General features: G+C 48.2%; 1 protein-coding gene across 1 annotated transcript in view; it reads left to right on the plus strand.

Moving 5' to 3' along the window:
- The first annotated feature begins 3,053 nt into the window (after window positions 1-3,053).
- Window positions 3,054-21,460, plus strand: part of LOC103185046 (metabotropic glutamate receptor 7) — an 83,532-nt gene continuing 65,125 nt past the window's right edge. Inside the window, exon 1 of the mRNA XM_042339587.1 lies at window positions 3,054-3,620. Within this exon, the coding sequence (XP_042195521.1) occupies window positions 3,120-3,620 (501 nt within the window). The 5' untranslated portion in view covers window positions 3,054-3,119. The remainder of the gene's footprint in view (window positions 3,621-21,460) is intronic.

A 21,460-nucleotide genomic window follows, 5' to 3' on the forward strand; every position in this document is an offset into this window, starting at 1 on the left:
ATTGCAGAGTTGAATATGTGTGTGTGCTGTGTGTGTGTGTGTGTGTGTGTATATATGCCGTGTTTGTATGTGTGTGTGTGCTGTGTGTGTGCGTGTATGTGCTGTGTTTGTGTGGGGATAACTCCCATTCCAAGGCATGGGTTACATTTCCCTAAACCCATTTAAGACACTGTGATGTAATGGGTTAATCTCCTATTATCTCTCTTGCAAAGTTCTGGACGACACTGCACTTGGGTTAACAACATTGGTACTTTATTCAGGGTCCAATACCCTGAGCTAACTTCGGCCAAAGCCCTGACATGTAGGATGGTCCGAGGCCATTGAGCAGCGGGAAAGCTTACCAGACAGCGACATCAATGGCCAAGCTATGTGGTTTTAACTGGTTAGACCCCAGCGGTTGCCCCCAACGCACTCTCTGGGCTCCCCCAAGCCTTGGTTCTCACCAACCTGCACCGAATACTCAGTTTGGTTTGGAGGCTCTTAAGCACGGTGGTGGGTTTCGGTGTGCGTCAGACACCCGGCTGGGCAAAAGAAATACTTTGACCGGTTCGGGTCTTGAGCAGTTTAAAAGGTGCGGTTTGCAAGCGAATTAATGCGAGGACAAAATGGTGCTTTTGTTAACCTACGGAACAGGTCTGAATGATTTCGGTTTATATATAGGGACGTGATGGTGTGTGTGTGTGGTGGGGGAGAAACGAATCGTTAAGAGAGAGGTCAGAAAGAGAGGGTGAGTGGGGAAAATGCAACACACAATCGGGTGCAAAAACATCACTCGATTTAACTCGCAAATTTCACACGGCGCCTTTCACTGGGAATTAAACTAAATGCCCTAATGCGGGAGTTTTGCCACATAAAAATTGATTCGGAATGATTGTGGATGTTCGGTAGGGAAATAGTGTGGAGAAAACACACAACAAACATAAACAGATTGGCCCCAATCATTCAACACAGACACACACACAAAAAGTCTCTTTCCTCTTATCCCATCAGAGTGGTTGTAGCCTTCTGATGAGTTTTCTATCTATTTTTTTCTTCTTCCCTTTAAATCCGAGGAGATTTAAAGCTGCCAGAAAGAGTAGGATTAGATTTTTTTTTTAAAAAAGGCTCCTGTTAAACTCTCCTCTGCTCTGAGAGAATGGTTGGGGGTGGGAAGGAAAAGGGGATTCACCCCCTCCCCACAAACCCCCCACTTATAATGTAAACTTGCTGTGTTAGTGGGTTCCTAGAGAATGCAATCAGACACTAATCACTTGTCAGACACAAGTAACAGGAGGGAACTGGGCTGTGGAAGGGACATCAAATCCATCCATCAGCTCTCCCTCTCTCTTCCCTCCTTGCCCACCCCCCTCTCTCTCTCTCTCTCCCCCCTTCTCCCCCCCCCCACCCCTTCTTTCCATCCATTCCTCCCTCCCTCCATCTCTCTCTCTCTCCTCCACATCTCTCTTCTCTGCCTAATGCAGATCTCTCCTCAAAGCTTTTCAATCGAACCACGTTCAATCTGACTCAGATCTGGGGGGGGGGGGAGAAGAAGAGGAGGAGAAGGATGGAGGAGGAGGAGGAGGATGGAGGTTAGAGGCAGAGCCAGAGAGAGATGGTGTTTTCATGTCTTGTGAGGACCATATAAAGAATATATTTAAAGCCAATATATATATATGTATGTGTGTGTGTGTGGGAGAGGAGGTCAGGCAAATTCATTTATAATAGAAGAAATATATCTTCCCACCTCTTATTTTTTTCTCTCTTTCTCTCCCTCTCTCTTCCCCTCTTCCCACAAGAGCAGAATTCCTAACCTCAGCTGTGAAACGTTGGATTGTTAACTGCAATGATTGGGTGGAGTTCAATAGGGAGGCGTCGACGTTTGAGCATCTTTATGTATGTGTATGTGTGTGTGTTTGGTACAATTTTTTTGCTCTCTCTCTCTCCTCTCCATCACTGTTTGAGTGTGTGAGTCTCTTTTCAGTGGCAGGATTGACAGAGCTATAGAGAGAGCCAGAGAGAGAAGGAGAGCTGGAGAGAGAAAAGGAGAGCTGGAGAGAGAAAAGGAGAGCTGGAGAGATAGAAGGAGAGCTAGAGAGAGAAAAGGAGAGCTAGAGAGAGAAAAGGAGAGCTGGAGAGAGAGAGGAGAGCTAGAGAGAGAGAGGAGAGCTAGAGAGAGAGGAGAGCTAGAGAGAGAGAGGAGAGCTAGAGAGAGAGGAGAGCTAGAGAGAGAGGAGAGCTAGAGAGAGAAAAGGAGAGCTAGAGAGAGAGGAGAAGGAGAGCTGGAGAGAGAGAGGAGAAGGAGAGCTGGAGAGAGAGAAGGAGAGAGAGGAGAAGGAGAGCTGGAGAGAGAGAAGGAGAGCTAGAGAGAGAGGAGAGAGGAGAGAGATAGGAGAGCTATATAGATAGATAGAGAGAGACTGTGCATTGACTAAGCTGCCTTGGACCAGACAGACAGACAGACAGACTGTCTGCAGAGGAGAGAGGGACAGACAGACAGACAGACAGAGAGGGGGTGGTGGGGGAGACACAGGGACCTGTGATCATCACCCCCGGGTGAGGTGCTCCTCAAGCGGACAAGAGGTCCACTCTGGAGCCGATGGACTACAGAACGGTGGAAGGGAAGAAAAAGATGTGATGGGGAATCCACTGATGGATCACCTGTGTGAGAGGGACAGGTCAACTTTCGGTGGGATTTCTGCAGCCCCCAAGAACCCTGAGGATTTTTTTTCTCTCTCTTTAATTGTTTTTGGGTGAAAAACACTGAAAAATTATATTTTACGATATAGATTTTTTTTTCTCTGGGGGGTGTCTCTGTCTGTCTGTGTGTGTCTGTGTGTCTGTGTGTGCGTTAAACAAATTATAATTGTTATTCCCAGGACAAGAGGAGAGGAAGGAGGTTGTTTTAAAGCCTGTTGCCAGATTATTGATGATGATGTTAAATAATGGTAGGTTTTTGCCTCTTGTTCCTCTGATGCCCTAAATAAAAGAGAGATAGAAAGAGGGAAAAAAGAGAGAGAAAGAGAAAAGGAGAGATAGAAAGAGAAAAAGAGAGATAGAAAGAGAGTAAGAGGTGCCTTTTTATTAATACATATATATATATAGAGAGAGAGAAACTTCAGTTGGAATAAGATTGGCTGAGGATGATCTGTCCAGGTAGGGCAACCCATGCCTTATGGAGGAGATTGGTTTGGTGGGGAACATTGCTGTGTGGATTGAGTTCGTCTCAAGAACCTTACACGCCTCACTCCATCCGGATAGAGGGAGACCTGACCTTGGGTGGCCTTTTCCCAGTCCATGCCCGAGGCCCGAAGGGAGTTCCTTGCGGGGACCTCAAGAAGGAGAAGGGGATCCACAGGTTGGAAGCGATGCTCTACGCTCTGGACCAGATCAACAGCGACCCCGAACTTCTGCCCAACGTGACTCTGGGAGCTCGCATCCTTGACACTTGCTCCAAGGATATCTACGCTTTGGAGCAGTCCCTGACCTTTGTCCAGACCCACATTGACAAGGACACCACTGACGTGAGGTGCACCAACGGGGAGCCACCCATCTTTGTCAAGCAGGAGAGGATCATTGGCGTGGTGGGAGCCTCTTCCAGCTCCGTGTCCATCATGGTGGCCAAGATCCTCAGGCTCTTCAAGGTAAGAGTCAGTCATTTTCCATCTTTGAAGCGCTTCTGAGACATTTCGAACACATGATGAGGCGCTACATCGAATGCAAGGGTCAGTATCAGTTACCCACCACTTGTAGTTGCCCATCACTAATGGGTAACCAATGACTAATAGTCACCCATAAGTAGTGGGTGCCCATCATCAGGAATTACATAGCTCTAGTGGGTACCCTTGACTAGTGGGTACCCCAGCACGAGTTACACATCACTGGTGGGTGCCCATGACCCAGTACTGGGTAGCCAACATTGCCCGAGCAATTGGCTTGAGCTCTGCTTGGACGCTGGCAGAGTTGATGGACAGTCAAACAGGTGGATGGTGCCGGGCACTGACTGGGGAACATGGCTGAGTGAGTTAGTGTGTGTGTGTGTGAGTGTATGTCTTAGTGATTGAATGAATGACTGAATGAATGACCTGATGTTTCTTGCAGTGACTTCCACCTCTCTGCGACTCCAAACCATTCCCTCCTGGACCACAGCCATTAACCCCTGACTGCACCGTTCACCTTGGAGGTACTCTGTATGGGTCTGGGTGTGAATTTCCTTCCCCACATGCACTCACACACCTCTAGCCCAGGGTTAGATTGCGACGTTTCGGATGATTTGGAAATCATTCCCCCTCGTCCATCTGAGCTAAAAAGGCAATGAATGAGAATTGGAGAAGGGGATGGGAAGGAGGAAATAGAGAGAGAGAAAGAGAGAGAAAATGCCAACACAGGACAGAGAAGATGGGAGAACTCCCAAAGGCAGATGGTATTTGATGGACTGCATTTTTTTTTAATATAATGTACTTTTATTTTTTTTGGGTGGTGGTGGGGTGGGTGGTGGTGGGGGGGAGAGAGAGAGAGGGGGGTTGGGGGTATTTTTATACCTTGCTATTCCTGATGCAAACATTATTAATCGAGAGAGAGGGAGAGAAAGCGGGAGAGGAAGGATGCTCTCTGTACGTGCTCATTGGGTTACAGACAGAAACACAGGCAGCAGACGGTTATTATCATCAGCTAAGTCGCCTTTCGGGGCAGATTTGCAAAGGACTGGAAATGTATTTAATCCCTCTACAAGAAGAAAGATTCCTCTGCGATACTGAGGCAGGGAATGAGACCGTTATTTTTTTGGGGGGAGGGGGGGGCGAGGCGAGAATATCAGGTGCAAAGGGGTAAAATTCCCACTGAAACAGACGAGGGAGATGGGATTGCAGTTGCAATGAAATCATACTCACTGATCAGGCACAATGTGGTGTGTGTTGGGCTGTGAGCAAAATGAATCACCGGCTGGCCGCTTGCTGTCTTTGGAAAATGTCACCGGCTCCCAACGTTGTAGTGAAAATAACAGTAATAATAATAATTCATAACGATAATCCTTGCGTTTGACCCAGCGCCTCATCGCGTCTTCGAGACGCCTCCAAGCGCTTCGCGGAATAGACTGCAAAGCGAATTGACTCTTGTGTTTTCGTGGGCGAGACACGGCAGCCGGTTGGTTCGGTGCACTGTGGAGGAAAAGCTTCCATCTCTGGACCCGTTGTTTCCGCCCCCTTTTTAATTCATCAACCAGTGATTATTTTGTGTTGCTGTTGTTATTATTATTGTTGTTGTGACTCATCAAAAATAATAGTAGTGGCTGGAAGGTGTGTGGGGGGGGGGGGGAGTGAGAGAGAGAGAGAGAGAGAGAGAGAGAAGGGGGGACATGGCAGCTGGGTTACGCACTCTATTTGTGTGTTTATGTAAGTGAGAAAAAGACACAGAGAGGGGTTAAGTAACATACAAGGCTACAGATCATGTGTAAAATTATTAATGTGCAGATTCACAAGTTGTGTCAAGGCCAGACTGTTGAATTGGTGTCATACTCACCCGCCCCACACCATTCCTCTCTCTCTCTCTCTCTCTAAGGTGTTGTGTTCACGCTGTGAAGGATAAACGAGTGAAAAGTGCAGAGATCACCTATGAGAGAGAGAAAGAGGGGGTGGGGGGGGGGGGGGTCACGTCATTTGTTATAAATCCTAAATTCACCCTTTTGTGGGGGGGGAGAGAGGGAGAGAGATTGAGGGAGCGATAATAATCTTTGTTGGCGGGGGGTGGGTGTGTGATGGATAATCACTACAACTTGCGTTTAGATCTGCAGTGGGTTGGGGAGTGAGCAAGTTGGAGAGGTCGGGAGGTGCCAAGGCATGAAGGGATTTGTAGATGAATGAGAGGAACTTGAAATCGATCCGTTCTGTGATGTGGAGCCCGGCGAGGACTGGTGTGATGGGGGTGTGGAGTTTAAAGGATGGTGATGGTCGCTTGGTGGGGGTAATGGATGGTGATGTCTTTTGGTCGGGGAGTAATGGATGGTGGTGAAGGGTAGTTGATTGGGGGAACAAATCCACACGCGCAGGTCCCTAACGCTGGTGGCAGAAAGTGAGTAAAATGAAAAGGACCATATTTTACCGCAATCATCAGGGTTCGATAATAGCTAGCGGCAACTTCTGCTCATCTCCAGATGGTGAATATAATTCTGGTTCCTGCACAGTTATTATTAAATACAGGGCTGGGCAGCAGCGGCACATATGGAGATATCTGTCGGCGAGGATTTCACATCTATATCATAGTGTGTGAGCGAGTGTTTTAACTTTAACTTGGCACCTGGTTACCCTATATATATATATATGTGTGTGTGAGACAGGGACAGCACAACACAGGTTAAACTGTATCACTCGGGTTCTGAATCCTGCCTACAGATATTGCTTCAATATCTATCATATATTATACATAAATATTTATAAAAAATCTAGTGATTTTTGCCTTTTTGCCGCAGTTCTCAATCTAAATGCATTGCCCACAGGGACGTTGCTGAGATGTGGGATTGTCAGGCAGTGCTTTTGGGGGGAATTCAGTGTAAATAGTGGGTGGGTGTGGGGGGCGGAGGGGGCGAAATGAGCATGGATCCCAGCGCTCAGGGGGTTAAACCCATCTGTACATACAGTAGATATGTCATCCCACCATCCACTCATTGCCTGTTGCTTCTGCTGAATCCCCATCACAATTAGCCCAGTGATCTGGATGGTGATGTTGCTCTCATGTCCAGTCTCTCTCTCTCACCCCCACCCCCCCCCCCACACACACACACACACAATACACACCTTCATCCCTGGAGAATGTAATTCACCAGCAAAGCTTATTCATGTAAAGTTTTTTTTTTTCTCTCTCCTCTGCCTGGCCACCGGCAGATGGAAATCAATTGAATGCTCGTTCTTTTTTTATTTATTCATTTTTCTCGATTTCTTCCTCATCACATTCGTTGATCCGACTGACACGATTTTCTCTTGTTCTGTCTTATTTTTCTCTCTCCGGCTCTCTCTCTCTCTCTCTCTCTTTCTCTGACTGTCTCCGTACTTGCCTTTTTTTTTGTCTTAAACCTCTGCTGCTGTTTGATCTGCCGTCTCCACTGGGATGGTTTGCGAAAGAGGAACGGGCAAGAGATTTTAAGCACATCTGCTGCTGTTTCTTTTAACCTCTCTCCCCCTTCCCACCCCCACTCCCCCTTCACACCTGGCTGAGTTTTCGCTGGAACAAAAAAAACACACTCCAGCAATCCGAAAGAGGTCCTATTGATTTGACTGAGTTACTTATTTATTTGTTTGCTTCAACATTTCTCGAAGCATCAACTTGAATCTCCCTGGGATTTGGTGCAGTGTTGCCCGGTATATTGCTTCTGATGAGGATTTGATCCTATCCTCTTTCTGTCTTGAAGTGTCAGCAGATGAAACCAAATGCCTAAGCAACACACAAATAGTAATAATCCTTGCATTTGATATAATGCCCTATCCCTTGTCGTGGAATCCTGCAGCTCAGCGGTTAGAGCATTCGCCTCGCAAGCGAGAGACTTGGGTTCGATTCCCGGCCAGGGCAAAATGTTGGGCGAGTTTCCTTACTCCCCACCCCTGATAATAATCCCTCAAGAAAAGATAACTAAATAAAAGCAAATAATAATAATTTGGTCACTTCAGTCCGCGACCGTTGTGGGGACGCTGCTGTGCGCAATCGGCTGCCGGGTTTCGCCCACGACTCTTTCAGTCGATTCACTTCATAGTGTATCTTGTCAAGACGTGAAGAGCGCTACCTCAAGCGCAAGGATGATTATCGCGTCGTTGAGGCATCTCAAAGGGCTTCACAGAATATATTGTAACTTGTGGGTGAAACAGCTTGCATTTATACAGCGCCCTGCACCCAGGATAGCCTCTCGGAACGCTGCATGGTGGTGGGGGTTAGACGCCGAGCAAGTGAGAGGGGTGACCGTAGGCGTAATGAAAGAGGTAGATAGTAAGGTGGGGTTTGAAAAGGGGAGCAAGGCGGAGGGAGTTCCAGAGGGTCAGGGGGGTAGTGGATGAATTCCCGAGGTGGACGGAAGGGTGGAGGGGTCACACGCGCGTAGCAGGCCTGTGTTAACGTCTCAAAGTGCGTCAGGGGATGTACTGCACAGTGTAGTGACTGTGCATTTTGTATTCTTTTTGTATAGAGAGAGAGGGTGTGCATGCCATTCCAACGACTTTACCTCTGCACTGTTTGTGTGTGGGTGGGATGCATGGAATGGGATTCTCGGTTTGGTTTGGAGACTCTTGAGCAACGGTGACGGGTTTCCGCGTGAGTCAGACGCCCCCCCCCCGCCCCCCCCCCGGGCAAAAGAAAAAGCGTATTTTGTAGGCGTACCTCCTGTGCGTCCGCGTGTGTGCGGAAATAGCACAGGTTTAGGCCTCGGGTTTGTTAACATAACGTAATTCCTGCTTTTCCTCTCTCCTCTTGGCTCCAGCTCACCCCACCCGCCCACCCCCATTTCACTCCTCCTCCCACATCATAACTGCCAAAGAGTGACTCGCATCGAGTCAAATCTCTGGGGGTCTAATTTGTGAGACTCTCAAAGCCAACGATGTGTCACAGTGCACACTTTAGAATTCCCCTCCTGGATTGGGAATCAGCGATGAAATGCTTGAGACAGGCAAGGTCTGCAGAACTCCAACGCACTGCTGATGGCAAGCGAATAACTGTGATGCTTTGTAACGTACCAGGTGTCAGTTTTTCCACCGGTGACAATTAACACAATGAAATACTGATGATATATATATATTTAGTGGTTACACTTGATGCAACGCCCCTTCAAACCAACAACAGCAACCACTTGGACTTGCACAGCATCCTTCACGCTGCTTCATCGCGAAGATGTCTCAAAGCGCTTTGCAGGATTCACTGTTAAAGTGAAGTCGCTGTATTTTATTTGAGCAGATGAACGGCATCTTAAAGCAATCCCAGGGCTTGGTAATGATCACAAATGCAATGTTTAAACTTTGCTCTGAGACCTATTAGACGCAGTGAATCATACAGAAAGGACACTCAGTCCTAATGCAATGTTGAATTTGAAAGATTGGGCTTCTCATTACTTTTTAAAATGTTAGCAACTGTGCCAGTACGACGAGATGTTATCTTGTGCGAAAGGTTGCTTTATAATTGGATTGGGGGGAGGTGGAGGGGTTGCTTTTCCCCCGGGGGAACTGATCTCTCCAAAAATAATAATAATTTGGGCACTCAATGCACGACTGTTTGTGGGGACGCTGCTGTGCGCAATTGGCTGCCGCGTTTCGCCCACGAAGTATACAACCGATTCGCTTCACAGTACATTCTGTGAAGCGCTTTGAAGATGCGATAAGGCGCTGTAACAAATGCAAGGATTATTATTATTAAATGCAAGTTGCTGTTGTCGTCGTTGACGTTCCTTTTAAAAAGTTTGGGCCAGAGAATAGCAGCAGCAAAGCCCTTTTATCGGTTAATTTGCAGTTAAACCGTGTCTTCCTTTATCTATTGTTTGAACATAATGGAAGCGTTTTATTTTTCTTAGCAAGAATAAATGATCCTTCACAATGTATTCTGATGATTTAGATGCAAGAGTACTTCTCAGTGTTGCCCAGGGGAGACTTCAATCATTGGCAAAGTCAAGATTCCTCTCGCACGTAAAACACTCTGTACAACCGGCTGACATTTATATCTTGTTAGATAACATCGATTACAAAAAAAAACGCACGCCGACATCTGTTAAAATAGGTGCTTAATGACCGTTTGTATAGCTTCACTCATAAAAAGAATGAATAGGGCCTTTTTTTTTTAATCATGGGGAAAAAAAAATCATTCGCCCGGTGCACTTAACCTACTTTTGTTTTCCCTCGTCTGCTATTTTTAAAAAGCTTCTTTTTTTCTTTCTTTCTTCTCGTTTGTTTTTTGGTTGACATCCTTTTCGGGTTGAGATGGAGAACGAATCTGGGAAGTTAGATCCAAACCGGCGGAGGGGGAGCGGGAGGTCTTTTAAGAGAGCAAAGTCCTACGTTGAGGAATCCATTCCAGGACGAAGTTATTGGCGTTGAAGTAGACCGTAGTTTGGGGCTGAACTTGGGTGTCTTGTCTGACTGCCCCTTCACCGGTGTGCGTTGCGTGTGTGTGAGTGCGACTTGAACTCAATAGCCAACTTTACTATTGACCTTTCTCGTCTGTTTGAGACGAGCTTCTCAGAAATGTGTCGTTCTACACGTCTGTCTTCTTCGCTGCGTTGTTTTTGTCACTTACTCCTGGCGTTCGGTGAACGGAAAGCGACTGATCAGGTTTCTGACTTCACTGGGAAGAAAAAGACAGAGACTCTCACTTCTCCCTCCCCCGTGGGAACACACGTCACCGGATACATGTCTCGTGCACTTTCCCTCTGTGTCTCTCCCCCGTGTCGGGAAGTGCCCTTGTTGGAAACCAATTATACAGTCGTTGGTTTCCGGGTGATAAAGGCGAATGATGCCTTTTTCCGCAGAGTATTGAGGTGAAACGTGCGAGTGTGTACACCGAGTCAAACTGAAATTCCACCTAGTCCTAGGCTGCAACACCCTGTTGTCTCTTAAAGGTTGAGGATAGCATGGCTAGCGTAGTGACAGTGTATTTTGTAGGCGAACAGGGCAGCGAATTTGAGTGCAGCAACGTCACACGAACAGCCGTGAATCGATTGACCAATTTTGTTGGGGTGAGGGACCGATTGTGGGCCAGGACCCTGGGAGAAACTCCTTTTTTTTTTATATGGCGTTGCATTGCCCAGCAATTGGTAACACTTGCTTGCCGCCGTATCGGAGATCAACCGAGGGTAAGGAATTAATAGTGGCAGCCTCGTTTTTTTTTTTTTTCAGAGACGAACGTTGAGGTGGCGGACTCGGGGAAAGCTACGAGTCTGATGTCAGATCATTTGACTGTCGGTTTTCGTTTGAGTGAACGAAGCTGTTTCTTCCTAGTGCCTGAAATGACATTTTATTGGTGAGGACGCGAGGAGTGTGGGCGAACTTGACAGCGGAACAAAATGCCAAGAGGCAGAGGGAGAGAGGGGGAGCAAGGGGCGGGGGAGCTTGCCTTTCACAGTAATGTACGTAAACGTTTCTTCAGCAGAAAAGCACCGCCGAAACCTTATAGGGCCGTCACTGAAATTGACCCCTGGCTAAGGGCTTCCGGTCACGGTGAGATAAGGCTCCGATCAACATTAATAAGAATCATCGAGTCCACACCTCGCTCGGAATGAATGTAAGATGAGCTTTTCAACTTGCCGTGATCAAGGATGTCTCCCTCCCATGTCTGTGCCTTTCCCACGTGTTTGGTTGGCTGCAGCCCTCGATGACTCGCTGCCCCGTGTGAAGGGCGCTATGTAAATGCAAGTTGTTGCTGTTGTTGAGATTGCTAAACGCACCCTGTCGCGTCAGCACAGAGATTAGTCCTGTAGCTCAGTGGTTAGAGCACTCGCCTCGCAAGCCAGAGGACCCGGGTTCGATTCCCGGGCAATGTTGGGTAAATTTCCTTGCTCCGCACGGCTCTGCTTACTCAGCGGTTGTTAGTTGACTGACGAATCGCTTTTCCGGGGATAATAATCCTTTCAAATCAAAACTGCTCACTCAATCCACGACTGTTGGTGGGGACGCTGCCGTGTGCAGTTATCTGCCGCGTTTCGCCCACAAAAAATACAGGCAATTCACTTTGCCGCATACTCTGTGAAGCGCTTTGAGACGTCTTGAAGACGCGATAAGGCTCTGTATCAAATGCGAGGATTATTATTAACGGAGGAGAATTCTTCCCGCCTGAGGAAAGGTGCTCCCACGGCGGGGAGGGCTGGGTTGGTGGGGGGTGAAAGGGCGAGAAACACACGAAAAGCGTCCGTTAATCCCAATGATCACAGGGTCCGTCGTCTGTGGGTTTGACTCAAAGCCTCGAGGAGATGCACACTCACCCGTCCAGTGCTTCTGACAGTACCAAGCTCCCTTTTAAAATTAAATGCTCTCTTGTGAGAAATCATCGCAACACAACACCGCCGTGTTGTGCTTTAACTGGAATACTCTGACAGCGAGGTCTTTTTTTTTTTAATGATCGAGCTGTTATTCCGTTTGTGCGTTGTTCAGACGTTAAGGCCGGGGAATTGCTGCTCTCTCTGTCCAATTTCGGGCTACTCGGTGAATCGGTAAATTGTTTTCAGACCACTGTCCTGTTCTTTCATTGTGTTTTCTGTACCACAATTGGAGGCCTGTAGCTCAGCGGTTAGAGCACTCGCCTCGCAAGCGAGAAGACCCAGGTTCGATTCCCGGGGCGGAGCGAAACCTTAGACAAGTTTCCTTACTCCACACGCCTGTTTACCCAGCAGTACGTAGGAACCCAGTGGTTAGTTGTTTGGAGGATCACTTTCCGGGGTGGGGGGGGGGTAATAAACACTTCAAAAAATAAATATTTTAAGCGCTCCGAGACTCCGTCCGGCGTGAAGGACGCTATGTAAATGCAAGTTGTTATATTTCTGTGCTGTGTGTCTGTCTGTGTGTGTTTGTCTGTGTCTGTGTGTGTGGTGGGGAATAGGTGGTGTGTCTGGAGGAAGGGGTCTTTGGGCAGCTAAGGAGATTAATTTGAATTAATTAGTTTCAAATGCTTTAGTGAACCCCTAACGTCACAGACAGCTCTGGAATTAGGCACGGAACTGAAACTTGGTCAGACTCCGCGTTAGGTGCCAAGCAAAGGCTAATTGCTCAGCGTAGAGCCATCGCAAAGTCAGACACTCCACGTGACTGTTCCGAAGTATTCCAAGCTTCATCTCGTTGGCTCCCGATGCCATCTGAGCCCTGATGAGATTGCCAGCTTGCAAACGCTCCTGGGAATCTCTTCCTCTATCTAAAACACAAATGGTTCACTATCACTCTCTGCTTTAATTAATGCTGCTTGACGTGTGCTGCCTTTGGAGAGAGAGCTCCTGGTGAGACCAACACATTTTTTTTTCTTGAAGTGATTGAACTCCACAGTGCCTCCCAGTCTCAGACCGTGCTTCACTTTTAATTGACTGTCCAAATCCCTGACTGTCCAGCGGCCTTGGACGTCCTCCCGCCGTGAAAGGTGCTGTGTAAATGTAATTTGTTGTTGTTTTCGAGGACGCTGCCATGCTCAAATTGGTCACCGCACCTTGCTGTAAATCCTTGCGAAGCGCTTTGAGACGTCTGTTCTTTCCCTTCTACCTCGGCTGCGATTGCAATCATTCCGACTGCCAGCGAGAGGGGTTTCTTCGTTCAGCCGGGTGTCTGACGTACAAGGATGCCATCAATGTGCTTGAGAATATTCACGCCAGACTGTGAGTGCCACGTGCCACCTGGGCATGGAAATTCCTGTGTTTCAATGCAATGTGCACTCTCTCTCTCTCTCTCTCTCTCTCACTCTCTCCTCCTGGAGCGATGCATCAATCCTGCTTTCCTAATTCTGGAAAGTATTAGGCGCAGGTTGGCAAGAACCAAGGCTTTGGAGGGAGGAGGTGGGGGAGAGCCCAGAATGTGCGTTGGGGGTAACTGCCGGAATTCAATCGGCTGAAACTGCGTAGCTTGCCATTTACATCAAAAATTACACAGCAATTTACATTTATACAGTGTCTTTCATTGCGGTTTTAGCTCATTGAAAACCACCATAAAGCCCAATAGTTTCCAGGAATATCGATGGGTGGATCTGATGATCAGAGGCTGCGTAATTACAGCTGATTCCATCTAATAGCTTTAGTGCTCCAGGCAATCCCATTCGAGTACTCAACACCTGCTGGTCACCGTGACTCAGGGAGCAATACAGCAGCAACAACTTGGATTTATTCAGCACCCTTCACGCAGGATGGCGTCTCAGAGTGCTGCGCGTGGGGAGAGATTTAATAATCCTTGCGTGCGATAAAGCGCCTTATCACGTCTCCGAGACGTCTCAAATTCCTTCGCAGAATATACCGTAGTTATTATTATTATTATTAAAGTCATTTGACCGTGTTTTGTGGGCGAAACGCAGCAGCCAATTGCGCACAGCAGCGTCCCTACAGACAGCCGTGGATTGAGTGACCGATTTATTCTTATTTTTAAAAAGATTGGGGGAGGAGGATGCTGAGAGAGAGAGAGAGAGAGAGAGAGGGGTGACTATAAGTGCGGGCGGAGAGGTAGGTCTTGCGGTGGGAATTAAGGAGAGATAACAAAAGTGGGGGAGAGGGAGCGAGGCAGAGAGTCAGTAAAGCTCATAACAATACAGTCTGTGCCCATAAGTCTGCTGAGCAATCCGAAATCCATCAAGCTGCCTTTTGAAGTTGTTCTGATTTTGAGCAATTGAGATGCATTGAAAAACATCCGCTGCTCTGCAAATGGGAGACTTCATCCAAACCTCTCTTGTGATGTCTTGAGGGAGAGGCCAAACATCAATCCCACTATCCCCCTCTCTCTGTCTCTCTCTCTCTGCTCTGCCAGCAAGTCCATTAACGGCACTTTCGAACTCCCCGGCTGATTGCTGGATCCTTTTAGGACTAGAACTGCAGAGTGCGCTCTCGCCCATCAGTGGGGAATAAATATTCTAGAAGGCTCTCTTCACTTTGCCCTGGTCCGCTTGGAAGTGCAGACTCGTGTTCGAAGCCAATTCATCTCCGCTTTGGTCCGTGCGTCCTGTGTTTATGCGTGAAGGGCACTATATAAATGCAAGTTGTTGTTGTTGTTGTAAATAGGTTCCAGTGCCCCCTGACCTTTCACACCCTGCGGAGGTGGGTGGCGGAGGTGGGGGATGGGGGTGGAGGTGGGGGAGATTGTCAGCCAAGGAACTGGGAGAGAGAATCTCCCTTCTCTTTCCGAGTAGCGCCATTGTCTCTTTATCGTCCATCTGAATTAGTTCAGACGAGGCCTCGGTTTTAGGTCTCAACTGAAGGACCTCACCTCTAACAGTGAAGTTCTTCCCCCTTCCCTCCCTCCCTCCCTCCCTCCTCCCAGGACTACTATGCAACGTCTGATTATACTGGACGAATTCCAAGTCCCAAGACGTGGGGCCTGAACCCACAACCTTCTGCCTCCAAGGCGAGAGGGGGGCAACTGAGCCAGGCTGACTTCCGGAGGTTCTTTCTACACCGTTTCTCTCGTGTGGTCTCTTCGGAAGTGCGAGCAGCCACTGAATTGGGGATCCAGTGTCCCACGTCAGCCATCGAGACAGATTCGCCCCGTGCTGGCTACATTGCCTGTGGCGTTACTTCCTCTTTCATATGCCTTGTTCGTTTCAACTACCCATTAACATACCCTTTTTTTTAAAAAAAAATCAATAGCACCTTTAGGAAATACAACAGTTTGGAAACTCTTGGAAATTGATACAATTACGCGTAATTGATGAGTTTCCTTAGTTCAATTAGGTAGTGTGATCTCTGTGATACATCGTACAGTACTGGCAGGAGCTTGGGTTGATATTGCTGGTAATCGCTTCAAGGATTTAATTTGTATTTCAATCATTTCCTCTGTGTTTTTTTTGGGGGGGTGTGTGTGAATGGTGGAGGTGTGGAGGTGGGTGAACATTGGGGATTGGGCAGTGGAGGGCAATCGAGTGGAGTGGAGGGCACCAATTTCATACCAGACAGACCCCGGGAAGTACTTTTTTCCCTCTCTCCCTCTACCTAGAGGGTAATTAATGAGTGGAACAGATTGTCAGGTAGAGTTTTCGAGCCCTGGACTCTGGGACTAGCCGTAAAGAAACACAGCGCGATGCTGCGATGGGAAGATAATAATGATAATAACGCCACCTCCGACAACCCACCCTCCCACCCCGCCCCCCCCCCCCCCCCCCCCAGCACTGAGGGCTCGAGCCCACAACAACTTGCACTTACGTCGCCAGCCCCCGGCACACGGGAGAGCATCTCAGTGCGAGACAGTGCACCACAAGGTGGTAGATGGTAGGGGGAGAGCTCGGAGAGGAGGAGGTCTGTTTAACTTGGTGTAAGTGCAGGGACTGCAAAAGCTAAATGAGAAATCACTGATCGTATATCTCTGCCGGCGCATAATCGGCTCCAAAGGACTTTGCGTCTCAGCAGCAGCAATACCGAGGCTCGGTCCCTCACAGTTATTTGCCCGCTGATAATGTATTTCCATTCGAATGTTTTGAGAGATTTCACGGATTAATATCAGGGTATTGAATACGCCAAATCGCTTTTGGACAATATTTTCTTGTCGCAAGACAGGAGCCTATTTGAACAAATCTCCTCCTCAGGGACCTCTCGTTGAATCGCGGTTGAGGTAGGGTTGTTTTTATTGAGCAGGCCTGTTGGTTCGGTTGCTGTAAGAAGCAATCTCTTGCGTTATTGAATCCTCACTCCGAAGATCTTGCTGCAAGATTCGCTGAAGCGGGCGACGCTAATTGTGGTTTTTCAAATCCTTTTCCTTTTGTATTAATAATAATAATAATAATCCGTCCATTTGAGGCAGCGCCTTTCACGTCAGGAGGACATCTCGAAGCCCTTCGCAGGATTTCCTATATTCAGCGCTTTTGAGATGCTATCTTGTGTGAATGACGCTGTATAAATGCATGTTCTTGCATTAACAGTTAATAACAATAATCTTACATTTGATATAGCGGCTTTCAAGTCACGAAGACGTCTCAAAGCGCTTCATAGGATTTAATAGGAAGTGGAGTGACTGTATATTTCCTCGGCGAATGTGGCAGCCAGTTTATTCACAGCAATGTTCTGCAAACAGCCGTAAAGTGAATGATGGATTTTACCAGCGAGGGGAAGGGGGATTGTTGCCAGGAAACCGGAAGAGAGAAACTCCCTTCTCTAACTGTCAGAACGGATTCTCTGTCTGGAGACCTGGTACTTTTGCTCGGCAGAGATTGCTGTGGCCGTCTTGATTTCCAATATTTTTTTGATCCCCTCACAGGAGCCATTAACATTACAGCCCATCGTTAAGACGGTAAAACTTTAGTTTATCAAAGAGAACAGAAGTATCAGGTTCAATATCAGATTCATTCAGTGATCAAGTCTGACTGTTGTAACTCAATGAATCTCCCTGTTAACTTGTGAGTCAAGAACAGAAGAATTTCCTGGTGAAAGAAGACCAAGGTCCATCTAGTTTGCTTTCCGCCGTCCTTCAGTAGCTTGACAGACTGTGTCCCAAACTATTTGATAGGGTGTGAGTGTGTGAGAAAAAGTGTGTGTAAAAGTAAGTGTATGTGTGTAAAAGTAAGTGTGTGGGATATATCAACGTAAATGTGTCATTTCAACATGAAACCACATTCTGTGAAGCGCTTTGAGACGTCTCGAAGATGCGATACGGCGCTATTTCAAATGCACGGATTATTATTATTATTATTTTCTTCTACGTTATCAGTAGAACCGAATTGTGATGCCGGTTGCTTTGAACTTGCTGTGTGTCTGATGTTATAGCATCAGTTAATTCCGTTACGTTTGCGTGACTGGCCAACTGGAAATCAGTCTGTGACTCAATACTGCGAGACAATAATAATAATATTCCTTGCATTTGATACAGTGCCTGATCACGTATTTTAGACGTCTCAAAGCGCTTCACAGGATATACTGTAAAGTGAATTGACTGTGTATTTTGTGGGCGAAACATGGCAGCCAATTGCGCACAGCAGCGTCCCACTGGATTGAGTGGCCATATTTTCTTTGGGTGAGGGAAAGAATGGGCTAAAAGCCCACCCATCTGGTGATGGTGGGGCAGATAGGGTGGTGGGGTCACAGGACTATATAGTCATTGACCGATTTAGCCCGCGTTAGGGCTTGGGCTCGGGAATAGCAGGTGTAAAACTAGTGGCGTTTATCACGTGGAAGGCATTGCAAGCCGTCGCTAATTTATTTCCCTGAATGTGTTGTGAAGCTCTGTGCTTCTGAATTAAGTATTGACATTTTGCTGCATTATATTTGGTGCCAAGAGAGAGATTCAACATAAAAGTGTCCGTAAACCTCCAAATAGCACTCAGTCAGGAACTTACTATGAGAAAGGTACTCTGATCGTTTTTTGTCTTGGAATATCCATTAGGTAATTGACGCTAAAGTGTGTCCTGGCATAATTTCATTAAGTTTTTTTTTTCTTTGCCCGAGCCGGGTGTGTGACACAGGCAGAAACCCATCACCGTTGCTTAAGAGTCTCCAAACTAAACTGAGAATTCTGTGCATCCCACCTACACCTGGAAATCCCAAAGAGAGACTGTTGGAATGAATGCTCTCTCTCTCTCTCTCTCTCTCTCTCTCTCTCTCTCTCACTGGACGGACGCAACCTGCTTACCTAATTCCAGAAAGTATGAGGCGCAGGTTGGCAAGAGCCAAGGTTTGGGGGGAGCCCAGAGTGTGCGTTGGGGGTAACTGCTGGAGTCTAAGCAGCTAAAACCACATTGCTCGCCATTGATATTGCTGTCTGGCTAAGCTTTCCCGCTGCTTGTCCAGCTAGGACCACCCTCCTGTTAGGGCTTTAGCTTGCAGGAGCTGGGTGGGATGATTCCCTGCCCCCAGTTATGGGTGTGCCCATCATGAAGTTGTACCAGGGCTGAGTTAAGAGCCCAGAAAAGTAGGACGTTTAAAAAAAGCTGGCCCAAAACTCAATGGCCGAATGGTCTTCTGAGCTGTAGATGTTATGAGGAAGGTAAGGTCAGAGAGGAAAGGGAGGTGGGGAGATAGATACCTGGTTCTAGGTTAGAGTTGGATGGAATGCCTTGAGTTTTGGTGTTGACTACAACAGTGGAACTAAAGGAAGGGAATTAACCGAGAGTGCTGCCAACTGAGCCAGGCCGACTCGCTGAGCCAGGCCGACTCGCTGAGCCAGGCCGACTCGCTGAGCCAGGCCGACTCGCTGAGCCAGGCCGACTCGCTGAGCCAGGCCGACTCGCTGAGCCAGGCTGCACTTCCTACAGTTAAAAGTTTCCTAAAAGATCTTCCTAAAGCGCTCTGGGACACTATCGCCCGTGAAGGGCTCTGTATAAATGCAAGTTGACGTTGTTGTTAGTGTGTCTTTCACACCCCAGAAGCTGTGACATTTTCTCCCGCTGCCTCGTTCTCTCTGAACATACTGTTCAGGGTTTAATCTCTCAATCCCCTTTAGCATCTTCTACACCTCTACCCTCCCTGGTGAGGCTGCTCCTTTCAAGGTTGAAGAGCCCCAGTTTAACCAGTCGTTGCTTTGCAGCTCATTCCTCTTAACACCAGGGAACAAACCGCCTCTTGGCTTGAGGACAGGGGAGGGAAGGCTGAAGAGAGAAGATAGTCAGACTCTGCAGTAAGCAAACATGTCCTCCTTCCAAACACACAGTCACTGCACTTTACAGCAAATCCCGTGAAACGCTTCGAGACGTCTTGACCAGGGGACGCTGCTGTGCGCAGTTTGGCTGCCGCGTTTCGCCCGCAAAACGCACCAGTCAATCCGCTGGACAGTACGCTCCGAGAGGGAAAAAAGCGACTGAGTAACAAGGAACAGTGCAGTCACCGTTCAGAGGAAAGGAAAGGCCAGACGCGGAGCGGGCTGGAGGTGTGGCAGAGCGAGGAGCGCGATGCTCTTGCAGCGCACAGTGTAAATCCCAGAGTTTTACGGGTCCTGACTCGCTGCTGGGTCGGGTTTGCGCAGATCGGGACAGGCCCTGGCCGGCCGACCAGAAGAGCTGTAATTCAGAGCTACGCTGGGAACGCGGGAGGAATTCGCTGGAGCTTTCTTGAGGCTCGCGCTCGCCGCTGAACCGTTGCGAAGTCTCTTGAGGGATCAAGTGCGGCGGATAATTGTGAACTGATAATTGCACGACACGCAGAGCCCCCAAACATCCTCCGGGCGGAGACGTTAAACCTCACTCCCCGCCTGTGCCCGTTCAGGGGCACGTCAAAGATCCCACTGCACTATTCAAAAAAAGAGGGGAGTTTCTCTCGCTCTCTCTCTCACTCTCTCCCTCCTGGTGTCTTGGCCGACAATCACCCCCCCACCCCCAATAAAATCGCTCGCTCGATCCACGGCTGCTTGTGGGGACACTGCCGTGGGCAATTGGCTGCCACGTTTCGCCCTCAAAATATACAGTCGATTTACTTTGCAGGATATGCTGTGAAGTGTGTTGAGGCGTCTCGAAGCCGTGATGAGGCGCTGGATCAAATGCAAGGATTATTAATATTATTAATGTATTATTTTCCTCTCCTGCGCTCCTGAAACCCTGATCGGAAGATTTGCTTTGACATCCCTCACAAGCTCCCACTCGTGCTGTTTTCCTCTCTGTGTCGGCTCTCTTAAAAATGCCATCGGTGGCAACGGTTACTGTGGAAACAGTGTCGCTCCCCTCCCTCCCCTCGCCCCACTCCCCCCTCCCCACCCACCCATCCACCCACACCCCCCCATTCGTTGCTGTTGCTGCAGTACAAGCTCTTGCCGAGGATTATGTAATGTGGCTTTGACAAGAGTTGAGAGCCTTGTTCAATTATGGATGAGTAGTCCTTCATTTTATTCCTCTCCCGCCCCCCACCCCCCCCCTCACCCCCCACCATCAACCCATCTTCCCTTCCCTCCTCCCCTCTTCGCGTTCTCTCTCTCTCTCTCTCTCTCCATCTCCATCCCCCTCCCATCTAACCATCTAACCATCCCCGAGCTTGAGCTCCAGGTAGACAGCGACGTTTGATCGAAGCTCGTTGCTGGCAGCCAGCGAGTGGAATTGGGGAGAGAGAGGAAATGATATGCGTGTTGTGTGTGTGTGTGTGCGTGTGCGCGCGCACGCGTGTTAATTTGTGTATCTTGTGTGTTTTTACCGTACGTGTTTATCCAATCACCACAACATTAAGGGATGGTGTCAGCTTGGGAGATCAGGCCCGAAGGTTACCGTGGAAACAAGACCAACGGGGGTTGTTGTTTTTTTTAGCATCATGTTCAGTGCCGGTCTGATTCACAAAGATCAGCGTTGGGATGAAAAACAAAATACCTTTCGCCCACAACATGCACAGCGACTCCTCTTTACAGTGTGCCCTGTGAGGCGCTTTGAGACGTCTCGATGACGTGATGGGGCGCTGGGTCGAACGCAAGGATTATTATTCTTATAACAAGAAGGTTCTTCGGCTCAGTTTGCCCCATCCTGCCGGCACAATCCGCCCGACTTGTCCTCTCATCACAGCGTCAAGCTTTTTTTTTAAAGACAAAAATGAATCCCAGTGTCCCTGGACTCGCCCACAAAGTTTACAGCGTGTCCTGTGAAGCGCTTTGAGACGTCTCGAAGACGTGATAAGGCGCTGTATCAAATGCAAGGATTATTATTATTATAACCGCCCTTCCTGGCAACACAACAGCTCTGTTCCAGTTATTAATTACCCTCGGGGTAAAGAAATACTTCCTGGTGGCTGTCCTGAAATCGCCTGTTTGCCAACTCAGACCTCAACGTTGGCTTCTCTTTGTTTTTGCTTCACCGCGAGCAACAAAATGAATTGGTCTGACACAGAGCGTAGGACCAGTCTTGCTTTGAGCTCCAAACTCAGAGGAGGAGGAGGGAGGAAGGGAGGGAGTGAATGAGGCGG

This window comes from Callorhinchus milii, unplaced genomic scaffold, assembly GCF_018977255.1.
Source record: "Callorhinchus milii isolate IMCB2004 unplaced genomic scaffold, IMCB_Cmil_1.0 Scaffold12, whole genome shotgun sequence".
In the NCBI taxonomy this organism is placed as follows: Eukaryota; Metazoa; Chordata; class Chondrichthyes; order Chimaeriformes; family Callorhinchidae; genus Callorhinchus; species Callorhinchus milii.